This window comes from Microcaecilia unicolor, chromosome 1, assembly GCF_901765095.1.
Source record: "Microcaecilia unicolor chromosome 1, aMicUni1.1, whole genome shotgun sequence".
In the NCBI taxonomy this organism is placed as follows: domain Eukaryota; kingdom Metazoa; phylum Chordata; class Amphibia; order Gymnophiona; family Siphonopidae; genus Microcaecilia; species Microcaecilia unicolor.
In genome coordinates this window covers 463,343,488-463,356,063 of record NC_044031.1, presented here as the reverse complement: position 1 = coordinate 463,356,063, position 12,576 = coordinate 463,343,488, and the positions used below count along the sequence as shown (strand labels likewise).

Genomic DNA, 12,576 nt, shown 5'->3' with positions numbered 1-12,576 from the left:
TTCCTATCCTTCAACCAGTTTTTAATCCACAATAGGACATTTCCTCCTATCCCATGACCCTCCAATGTCCAGCAATTTCTCCTCTCTCCCTGGGCCCTATCCTCCCATCCATGTCCATTGATGCTCCTCTCTCCCTGGGCCCTGTCCTCACATCCATGTCCATTGATGCTCCTCTCTCCCCTTCCCCCCTCCATCCATATCCAGCAATTTCTCCTCTCTCCTTGGGCCCCCTCCCATCCATGTCCATCGATGCTCCTCTCTCCCCTTCCCCCCTCCATCCATCCATATCCAGCAATTTCTCCTCTCTCCCTGGGCCCTCCTCCCATCCATGTCCATCGATGCTCCTCTCTCCCCTTCCTCCCTCCATCCATCCATATCCAGCAATTTCTTCTCTCTCCCTGGGCCCTCCTCCCATCCATGTCCATCGATGCTCCTCTCTCCCCTGCCCCCCTCCATCCATCCATATCCAGCAATTTCTTCTCTCTCCCTGGGCTCTGCCCTCCCATCCATATCCATCGATGCTCCTCTCTCCCCTGCCCACCACCATCCATCCATATCCAGCAATTTCTCCTCTCTCCCTGGGCCTGGACCCTGCCCTCCCATCCATTGATCAGTGCTCCTCTCTCCCCTGCCCTGCCCTCCCGCTCCCATGTCCACCTGCCCGCCCTCTTCTCTGGTTTAAATCTTGTATTTAAATTTACCTCCATTGCAGCAGCTGTGCAGCATCAGTGAAAGTGCTGCCTGACGTCTCTAGCCTTCCCTTCACTCGTTCGTTCCCTCTCAGTGTCCCACCCTCACAAGAAATGATGTCAGAAGAAGGCGGGACACTGAGGGAACGAACGAGCAAAGGGAAGGCTGGAGACTTCGGGCAGCACTTTCACTGATGCTGTGCAGCTTCTGCGATGTCGGAGGTAAATTTAAATACAAGATTTAAATCCCCCAGGGTGGCACGGGTACCGGAGCAGGAAACCGAAGGCTGGCTGAGCTGCATAGGTGCCGCTCCCCCTGCGCCCCACCTAGCTACGCTATTGTTGGGTACCTAACACAAGTGGACAAATACCGGACTTAAACATTTTGGGAAGTATGAACTTTCCCTAAAATCACAGGCCAGGAATCTTGGGATACTGCTAGACTCATCACTCTGATCCCACAAATTGAAACAACCTTTAATAATGTCTCTCTCACCTACAACAGCTACGAAATCTCTCTCCACATATTGAAAAGATGAGTCTGAGCACAGTGGTCCATGCCATGATAACATCACGACTAGACTACTGTAATGCACTGTACACTGGCCAAACTAAAAGGAGTTTGCATCAGCTCCAACTAATTCAGAATGCAGCAGCATGACTGATAGAAGGCTGCAAGCAGTATGACCACATTATACCCTTCCTGCAAAAACTACACTGGCTACCAGTACCTTATAGGGCTAAATTTAAAACTTTGTTTGATTTTCAAGGCCTTCAGACAACTTGGACCAGAGTACTTGAATAATTTAGAGGTCTCAAAGGTGTGTAAAGGGCTACGGTCCTCTTAAGGATTATCACTGTCTGTCCCCTCATCAAAAGAAATTGTATGATGTGATACCCGACAGTGAGCCTTCTCAGGAGTAATCCCCATTCTCTGGAATTTACTCCCAGAGAGGCTACGAATAACTTGAGACTACCTCTACTTCAAGAAACAAGTGAAAGCATGGCTCTTCTCCCAAACTTTTAATACATAGGGTGACTGGCTATATACTTACTCTGCACCTGGACTAGCTTGCTACACACACTGTAACTTAGATCACTTCCTTATATCTTGTTTAATTGTACTTGCCTTGAGTTTTTATCCATCCATCCATCTATTTTATCCCAACTGACTCTGTATATATTTGCACTTGGCCCCTCATTTATATGGTAAGCTGTATTGTAGAAAAGCATTCATACCTTATCTGTTATTTGAATGTTTTAATGTGTGCTTATTAGATGTTTCATTAGTATCATTCTGACATCGTATTATATCTCTGTTTGAATTTCAGTGCTGTTAAATGTGTATATTTTTGATCCTGTTTCATGTTAGTCCTATTAGGCTTCAATTTGTTGTTTTCAATTTTACCTTATTTATTGTATTTATGTTTATACTTGGTCATTTTACTATTGTTATATTAACAAGTTTGGGGGAGATGGGCAAGATGGCCAACTAGAGCAGACGTGTGATTGAGCTCCCGATCTACCAGGTTGTTAGCTGGTGAGTTGAGCCTAACCCCGGAGTTGATCATGGGGAAACGGAAGGGGAAACCCAGGGAGCCAGCCTCCTCGACCCCAGGGAATGTTCCCGCTCTTCAGCAGACAGTTTTGGAACAGTTTGGGGTTCAGCCACTGGGTATGCAGGCACCCGCTTTAAACCAAGCCGCATTTTTATCGGTGGATTACAGCACAGAGGCGGTCTCGCTGAGCCCGCTGGGGAACACAGTTCCTCCGTGACCCGGAAATAGTATGACTATGACAGAGGAGCCGAATGGAGAAATGCCTGGAGCGGAAAAGAACCATCCGACTTGAGGAGGCCTCGCCGTTGGTTATTCCTCATTAGTGGATACAACTGAACAACGGAGGGTCATGACAACTTCGACCCCCACACTATTGGGAGCTACTTCTGTACGGATATCGGAGATGAAAAGACCAACTGTGGATTAGATACCCTATGGGATGCCATTCAGGGTATGAACTCTCTACTTTCACAGGCAACCAATTCTTTTGTTGATGAAATGAGTAAGCTGAAACAATCCCAAAAGACATTAACAGAGAAAATCCAAAGCCAAGAAGGACAATTGGAATCTTTAAAGTCGGAACTTTCCATTATATAGAGTTTTGCTGGGAATGTTGCTAAGGATAGAGACACTCTAGCACGGATGCTAAAGTACCTTGATAATCAAGGGAGGAAAAATAACTTACGCTTTATTAACTTTCTTAAATCACCTCTAATCCCAGCTATGGAGATGTTACTTAGATATTTTAGAGAGGTATTAGGAGTTCCAATGGAGGGATTTCCCCCTATTGTATGAACTCAATATATAACTGGGAAGAAATCAAGTCCTTTGAATCCTCAGCAACAACCTGAATTAAATTTAACAGAATTTCTGGAAAATATGGAAATGGTGTTGGAAAGGACAACTCATAGTTTCATTTGCACTTGAAATGGACAGAAACAACATCTTTAAATTGTATTTCAAACATCTGAAAGATAAATTTCTAGGGGAGACTGTTCAAATATTTCCTGATTTAAACAAGGCTACTCAGACCCGTAGAAGAGAGTTCATGAGTTTAATGGCAAGAACTCTCGCATTAGGGGGATTGTTTATGTTAAAATTTCCATGTCGTTGCATTGTATCCTTGAATCTAGTTAATTATATGTTTACGGATCCTAAGAAAATGAGATTTTTTAGTTTTAAAGGAAAGTAATGAAAGTTCGAACCAGAATGCCTAATAATATGTGCTGGGAGTTTGGCTGCGAGTACCTGCATGCTTCTGCTCTAAGAATTTTTGAATAATTTTTCCAATAGTAAACTTTTTCGTTGTTCCTTGCCTCATAATAACCGTGGTCTAAAAATAATGTAAATTATTTCCATTTATAATGTTTGATGTTATTATTTCAAATATCCTACATTTATGTTATATTGATGAATGTAAAGATTAAATACAAATAATAATAAAAAAAAATATATATACATATAAACACGTTTGGAAGTTTTATGTTAAACTATACCTGCTGTACCTCACCTCAGGTGAATCTCTTTATAGAGGCAGTTAATAAATCCAAATAAATTTAAAATTATTTATCTAAAAACATATATATTGGCAGTGATAGCTATGTTTGCATATTAGGCTCCTGATTCAGGCCTAGTGGCCAAAACACGACCTGTGTTAAGTCTTGGATGCTCGTAATAAAGAAGATCTTTTATTCAAATAGAGCGTTGTCCTTTGTGGTTTGGTCACCTTTGCTGTGTTGTTGGTGCTTGTCTAGACCTGCGAGGGTGGTGGTTCTGTGTTTTTGTCTGGTTTGGCCTTCAGGCGTTTGGATAGCCGAGCATTAATTAGACATGTGTTGAACCTGTATGGGATGGGAAGGGATTGGTATTTGTGTATATTGTAATTTTATTAATTTATTGTAATCTGCTTTAGGTTAAACCACCATAAGAGGAATATGAAATTTTATAAATACCCCACTGAATATTGATAGCACAAAACCCAGAAATTCAATCTAAAAAACTATCAGGTTAATTGTCTTACAATAAGTTTAAGCAATAGAATGTGTTAAATTTCCAACTTTTTAATTCAAATTTTTTTCTTCAATTCATAAAAATATTCTTTTAAATGTTCACTACAAAAATTTCTTTTAAATGTTCCATACAAAAAAGTTTTTGAACATCATTGTATCCATCCAGAGGATCAATTGGTCATATGTCTGATTATAATCCCAACGGGACCCGTTTTGCTCACAAAAACATGGACTTCATCAGGGGTTATCCGTTATCATGATCAGACTCTACATCCAGCTTAATTCGGCCATAAAGAGGCTTAACAATGCTGGTCTTCAGAGTATTCCTTTTGACCTCTATTCGGCAAACTCCATATCCAGTTTGCTGATCAGAGGTCGAAAAAAATACATTTGGAGACCGGCATTGTTAAGCCTCTTTATGGCTGAATTGAGCTGGATGTAGAGTCTGATCATGATAACGGATAACCCCTGATGAAGCCCATTTTTTTGTAGGTGAAAAGGGATCCTGTTGGTCATATGTCTGATTAAAACCCCAATTGATCTCTGGATGGATACAATGATGTTCATAAACTTTTTTTTTGTATGGAATATTTAAAATACATTTTTGTAGTGAACATTTAAAGGAGGAGTATTCTTACAAATTTAACATTTTTTGGATAAAAAAGTTGGCAATTAGTCCTATTGCATGAATTTATTATAAGACAATTAACCCTGATAATTTTTTAAAGTTTGTAAATACATACAGACTTTTACGGTCTGTGTCCTGAAAATGGCAAGGCCAAATCAAGATCAAGTATACGTATGTAGTATCATATCATACCTTATACTATGAGGTTATCTTGTTGGGCAGAATGGATGAGACCATACAGGTCTTCATCTGCTGTCATCTACTATGTTGCTATACAAAACAGTACATTCCTTTACATGAGCATTTGAAGAGTAATGTCATTTGTGATGTCATTGGCAGGTAGCGAAAGATGTGTCCGTTAGATTGCACCACGAGCTGGAGAATGTGGAGGAGAAGCGAGCACGAGCAGAAGATGAAAATGAAGCACTTCGCCAACAGATCATTGAGGTGGAAATCTCCAAGCAGGCATTGCAGAATGAGCTGGACAGATTGAAAGAGGTATGGTGTGCTCTGAATTCTGCTCTGTACCTTGTCACCAACTAGTAACATGGAAACAAAAAAGAGAGGGGCATGGTTAGTGATGTTATGTTCTCTTTTCTAAAGTTGCTGCTGCAATGGACAGTACAGTAATGATTCCCAAACATGTTTGCCTTTAAGAACAGAATGGGAAGAATTATAGAATATTGAGTCTGCTACAACATGCTTCTCAACCCAGACCTGGGGGGAATATCTAGCCCATTGGGTTAGGATTACTATATTGAATATGCTTGTGTTAAGTTTGTATACAAAGGGTCTCCAACATATGCAAATCTACCTCATCCATATTCAGTTTGTAATCATGAAAAACCAACTGGCTACCTAGTTAGCTCTTCCTACTGGAGAGGGTTGAGAAGCACTGTGCTAAAAGTTGGAAATTAACATTTGCATTGTGACTGTGTGTATGTATGTATATCTTCAATACATATGTGTGTGTGTACATTTTATTTTATAGATAGATATAGATAGATATAAATAAAATAAATGCATGTCATGCAGAGTGGACCTGAATTGAAGACCAAATGGTATTTAAAAAGGCTTTACTTAAGGATTTTTTTTAAATATGATGAGCCATATGAAGACTGGAGAAAAAAGTGATCAGTGCAAACAAGGCTTTCCTGGGATCCGTCAGAGTTGCAAGTGCTCATAGGGTAGAGATGATTTTTTTTTATATTGTACTGTTGTACACAGCTTGTATATTGAAAAATCTTATGGGGATAATTGTACACAAGGAATAGAGTTTATAAATGTGTATTTTTTTTTCTTTTATGTTGCATGCTAGAAGGCCTTAATACTTGTTAGGTGCCATTTGCCCCATACATTTAAATATTGACACTGTAGTGGGACAGGGAGGGTGCGTTTGAGTGTGGCAGGATGGGACAGAGTGAATATGTGCCCAGCAGAAGACGTGATCAGTGAAGTAAATATGGAGTAATGTGTCTTCATCAGAACATATGCCAATGATATGACATTAGAGCAGTACAAAAGATGGATGGTGAGGTCAGTAAAAACAGTACATGGATTGCAGCTAGATATGGGAAAGACTGATTCATTGTCAGAAGTTATGTAGTCAGCAGGAAGAACACCCATGTCCGTTGACACTGCATGCACAAATTGGGGAGAATAGATTACTTTGCACTAGGGATGTGTACAGGGCAAAATTTGTGGTTCGTTGGGTATGTTTTCTGATATTGTGATTTTTTTTTTGTTCATATCACATATTTGCTTTAATGTGCATTAGAACTTTTTAATGTTTTAGGGTATGTCAAGATGGTGGCATGGCTTTTGGCAGCATGAGACTACTCTCTGCTTTATCTGCAATTTTCTGCTGTTTTACTTTTTATTTGGTGGTATCTTACGATGCCCCATACTAAGAGTAAGGGTCAGGTCCAGGCAGTTGTCTGTTTAGCCCGGACTTTCTTGCTGGTCCATCAGCAGTTGGCAATACAAGATAGGTACCATAACGCCCAGCTGAAAGCAGTGGTGGCCTACCTTGTGGATACTATTTATGACATGTTATAGGTTATGGCCCACAGTATGTCTTTGGCTGTCACAGCATGTCTGCAATTCAGGTTGCTGCATTGGGCACCAGATGCATTGTCAAAGTCACATCCAGTTAAACTGCCCTATCAGGGCAGTGGCTATTTGGAGATCTCAGTATCTTGGTGAAAGAACCGGGGGAAACTAAGCCACAGCATTTGCTGGAAGATAAGCAGAAAGCCTCTGGTCTTCAGGGTCTCCCAATCTCGATTTTTACACAGCAGATGATACCGGCCTGATTATCAGCAGTGGTCAGAAGTCCCACTTTCAGGCATGCTAATGTTCCTTTTCTGTAGACAGGAAGTCCTTCTCTGTCAGCTAGAGTGTCCAATGCCTCCATAGCTTTGCAATGATACAAGGCTGGTCCACTCTTCTCTTCCTCCAGTGGGAGGACTGAGCCAAAATCATGTCAGACCAGTGGGTTCTGGATATTCGTAAAGAAGGTTACAAGTTTGAGTTCTCCCACCTGGTCACTCTTCTGTTCTTGCAATCTCCCTGTTGAAAGGGAACCCAGGCAGTCGGTTCAGGCCACCGTTGATTCCTTTCTGGCGCTCCGGACCATTGTTCCTGTTCCCCAGGCTGAACAGGGACAAGGCAGATATTCTGTCTACTTCATTGTCCCAAAGAAGAAAGGCACCTTTCATCCAGTCTTGGATCTCAAAGGTCTAAACCACTGCCACCGAGTGTCCCGCTTTCGTATGGTGACACTAAGAGCAGTCATAGCCTCGGTTCAAGTGAGAGAATTTCTCATCACCCTCGATCTCAAGGAGGAGTAATTGCATATACTCATATGGCCGCTGCATCATAGGTTTCAACATTTTGTGGTGCTGGGGCTGTCACTTCCAGTTCAAGGTTTTTCCCTTTGGTCTCACCATGACTCAAAGAATGTCTACTAAGGTTGTAGTAGTGGTGGCAGACTTCCTTCAGTGCCAGGGATTCAGAGTTCACCTGTATCTCGATGACTGCCTCATTTGTACATCATCCTATTTGGACAGTGTGGGAGTGACAGACAAAGTTGTCCTTCTGCAGTCATTGGGTAGATGATCAGTTTCGAGAAGAGTAGACTAACTCCATCACAGATGCTGGAGTATCTGGGCATTCTGTTTGACACAGCACAAGAGAAAAATCTTCCTCACAGAGCATAGGAGGTTGAAGCTAATTCAACAGATTCATCCTCTTAGTCAAGGCAGGCCCAGATTCTGGGGTCAGTAATGGCACCAATAGAAATGGTGCCATGGGCAGGGGCTCATGTGTGGCTATTACAGGAGTCTTTTTTCAGCCACTGGTCTCCAACCTTTATCTTCCTTGGACGCTGGTGGGGTGGGAGACTTCCTTCAGTTTGTTTTCAGTCTGATCATTAGTTTTCTGGAGTGTTCTCCGGCTATTGTGTACAAGGATGAACAACTTTCCTATTTAACCATTCCACCCTGTTCATGATTTTAAGAAACTTGGATCGTATCTCTTCACAGTTTTCTATTCTCCAGGCTGAAGAGCCTTAACCTATTTAGACTTTCTTTATAAGGGAGGTGTTTTATCCTCCTCATTATTTTTCATCTTTCTCTGAACTCTTTCTAGTTCTGTTATATTTTTGAGATGGGGATGACAGCACTGTGCTCAGTACCTCATCAAGGTGCCGTCATAAGAGGCATTTTCCTTTACTAGGGCCTATTCCTCACACAGTACATTCCAGCGCAAATAAAGATTGTCTCATACCCACCTGCTGCTCTCCCTCATTTGGCCTTTCACGCCCACACGTTCTTAATCTAAATGTTCCAAGCAGAGATGAAATTGTGCTGTATAATGCATTATGCTGAATCTCAGTGAGTCATCCTAACAACTAGATTTATTTATGTTTGTTTTAATTTACAGCTTGATTATCTATCATTCCTAGGTAGTAAAAAAAAATATAAAAACATGAGAATTGCCATACTGAGTCAGACCGAAGGTCCATCAAGCCCAGTATCCTGTTTACAACAGTGGCCAATCCAGGTCACAAGTACCTGGTAAGATTCCAAAACAGTACAGTACATTTTATGCTGCTTATCCTAGAAATAAGCGGTGGATTTTACCAATTCCATCTTAATAATGGCTTATCGACTTTTCTTTTAGGAAGCTAGCCAAACCTTTTTTAAACCCCCGCTAAGCTAACTGCTTTTACTACATTCTCTGACAAAGAATTCCAGAGTTTAATTACATAAGTGAAGAAATATTTTCTTCGATTCGTTTAAAATTTACTACTTTGTAGCTTCATTGCTTGCCCCTAGTCCTAGTATTTTTGGAGCGATTCATGTCTACTCGTTCCACGCCACTCATTATTTTATAGACCTCTATCATATCTCCCCTCAGCTGTCTTTTCTCCAAGCTGAAGAGCCCTAGCCGCTTTAGCCTTTCCTCATCGTGAAGTCGTCCCATGCCCTTTATCATTTTTATCACCCTTCTCTCTTCTTTTTCTAATTTCACTATATCTTTTTTGAAACGCGGTGACCAGAACTGCACACAATATTTAAGGTGGGGTCGCACCATGGAGCAATACAAAGACATTATATCATCCTCATTTTTGTTTTCCATTCCTTTCCTAATAATTCTTAGCATTCTATTTGTTTTCTTAGTCACACCCACACACTGAGCAGAGACTTTTCAGTGATGACACCTAGATCCTTTTCCTGGGTGGTGATTTCTAAAGTGGAATTTTCATCACATAGCTATAGTTCGGGTTCCTCTTTCCCACCTGCATCTCTTTGCACTTGCTCACATTAAACGTCATCTGCCATTTGGATGCCCAGTTTCCCATTCTTATAAGGTCCTCTCGTAATTTTTTTCACAATCCTCTTGCGATTTAATAAACTTTGAATAACTTTATGTCATCAGCAAATTTAATTACCTCCAGTGGCGTTCCTAGGGGGGCGGACACCCGGGGCGGCGCCCTGCCCCCCCGGGTGCAGCACCCCCCCCCGATGCAGCGCAGATGCCCCCCCCGCCAAAGCACCCCCCGGCAAAAGAAAACCCTCCCCCCGGGTGCACGCCGCTGTGGGGGGTGCCGCAGCGCGCGCCTGCTCAGCGTTGGCTGAGTTGGCGCGTTCGCTGCAGCCTGCAGCTCCCTCTGACCCGGAACAGGAAGTAACCTGTTCCGGGGCAGAGAGGGAGCTGCAGGCTGCAGCGAATGCGCCAACTCAGCCAACGCTGAGCAGGCGCGCGCCGTGTCACCCCCCCAGCGGTGTGCACCCGGGGCGGACCGCCCCCACCGCCGCCCCCTTGGTACGCTACTGATTACCTCACTAGTTGCTTCCATCTCTAGATCATTTATATGTTAAAAATCAGCGGTCCCTGCACAGACCCCTGGGGAAACCCAGTATCTACTCTTCTCCATTGAGAATATTGACCATTTAACCCTACTCTCTGTTGTCTATCTTTTAATCAGTTTTTAATCCACAATAGAACACTACCTCCTATCCCATGACTCTCCAGTTTCCTCTGGAGTCTTTCATGAGGTACTTTGTCAAACGCCTTTTGAAAATCCAGATACACAATATTGACTATCTCACCTTTATCCATATGTTCGTTCACCCCTTCAAAGAAATATAATAGACTAGTAAAAAAGGCCCGTTTCTGACACAAATGAAACGGGCGCTAGCAAGGGTTTCCTCGGAGTGTGTATGTTTGGGAGAGTGTATGTGAGAGTGACTGTTTGAGAGTCAGAGTGAAAGTGTGAGTGTGTGTGTGTGAGAGAGAGAGTGAGTCTGGGTGTGAGTGTGTTTGTGAGAGAGTGTGTGTGTGAGAATGAGAGTGTGTGCAAGTGTGTATGTGAGACACAGTGTGAGAGAGAGTGTGTGTGTGTGGGCGAGAGAGAGAGTGTGTGTGAGACACAGATTCTCTGTGAGAGTGAGTGTATGAGACCAAGCGAGTGTGTGAGTGACTGTGTGGCACATAGAGAGTGAATGTGATACAGTGTGAGACAGAGTGTGTGAGAGTGAGAGTCAGAAAGACATTGTATATGAGAGAGAGAGTGTGAGCCCTGCCGTCCCAATCCATGCCCATCTGTCCCCTGCCCCCTCCATTCATCCTTTTCCAGCAATTCCCCTCTCTCCCTGAGCCCTGCCCTCCCAATCCATGCCCATCCATGCTCCTCTGTCACCTGCCCCCTCCATTCATCCCTATCCAGCAATTCCCCTCTCTCCCTGAGCCCTGCCTTGCAATCCATATCCATCCATGCCCATCTGTCCCCTCCATTCATCCCTATCCAGCAATTCCCCTCTCTCCCTGAGCCCTGCCCTCCCAATCCATGCCCATCCATGCTCCTCTGTCCCCTGCCGCCTCCATTCATCCTTTTCCAGCAAGTCCCCTCTCTCCCTTCCATGACCCCCCTTCGCATCCATGCTCCTCTCTCTCCCATGTCCCAGCCTGGCCCGCCCTCTTCTCCCCCCCCCTTCGCATCCATGCCCCCCCCTTTCGCATCCATGCTGTCATTTCTCCCCTGCCCTCCCGATCCCATTGTTCAACTTTACTGCCCACCCTCTTCTCTCCCCCCAACATCCCTTTTTTTTTTCTTCTTTTTAAATTTACCTCCGTGGCGGTTCCAGCAGCGCAGCGTCAGGGAAGGAGGCGGCGCTCCCGATGTCTAGCCTTCCCTTCGCTGTGTTCCTCCTTCTTCTGACGTCATCCTTGACGTCAGAAGAAGGCGGAACACAGCGAAGGGAAGGCTAGAGACTTCGGGAGCGCCGCCTCCTTCCCTGACGCTGCGCTGCCAGAATTGTTTTTTTTTTTCCGCCCTCGACGTCATGACGTTTGACGCGAGGGCGGGGCAGAGACGGCTGGGTGGCTTCACACCATGAATCCACGAACCCTACATCCAGGGAGTGTTTGAGTGGCTTCAGAACGTTGTCTTCAGAACGTTTACGGTGTGTTTTATTATATTAGAAGATTGGTGAGGCAAGATTTCCCTTCACTAAATCCATGTTGACTTTGTCTCATTAATCCATGCTTTTGAATATGCTCTGTAATTTTGTTCTTTATAATAGTCTCTACCATTTTGCCCGACACTGACGTCAGGCTCACTGGGCTATATTTTTCCGGATCACCTCTGGAACCTTTTTATAAAATCGGTGTTACGTTGGCCACCCTCCATTCTTCCGGTACCATGCTTGATTTGGATATAAAATTCATACAGACCTGAACTGTCCATGAGCACCTTATTCTGTGGGTGCTTGAGCATCCCCAATATTTTGGAGCATGGCAAGTGCAATGCTCCACAAGAGGAACCTCCCTCCTCTCTTAGTCCATGACGTCCTGCTGCTAGCATCTCTCCCTCTCCCTTCAGCTTACCAGTGCTTCTAATACCTTGTTTTGCTGCCGGTAGATGCACTGCTGTGATTGAAAGGAGCGGAGCTGCCTCGGGGCCTTGATATTCCCTATGACGCATTCTGCCTCCTCTGATTCAACTTCCTGTTCTGCATGGGCAGGACACGGTGCCACAGGGAAGATTGAGGCCCCGAGGCAGCACCTTTAAATTGCCACGGTGCCTCTACCAGTAGTGATTAAGGTAGTTAGCACCCTGGTACTATGGGGAGTGGAGACAAAGGGGGAAAACATGGACCTGGAGGCTAGAGAAATGGAAAGAG

General features: G+C 43.7%; 1 protein-coding gene across 1 annotated transcript in view; it reads left to right on the top strand.

Annotated features, from left to right (window-relative positions):
- The window catches only part of MTCL1 (microtubule crosslinking factor 1), a 474,698-nt gene that overhangs the window by 92,386 nt on the left and 369,736 nt on the right, over positions 1-12,576 (top strand). The window contains exon 3 of the mRNA XM_030187538.1: positions 5,225-5,383. Coding sequence (XP_030043398.1) covers positions 5,225-5,383 — 159 coding nt within the window. The remainder of the gene's footprint in view (positions 1-5,224; positions 5,384-12,576) is intronic.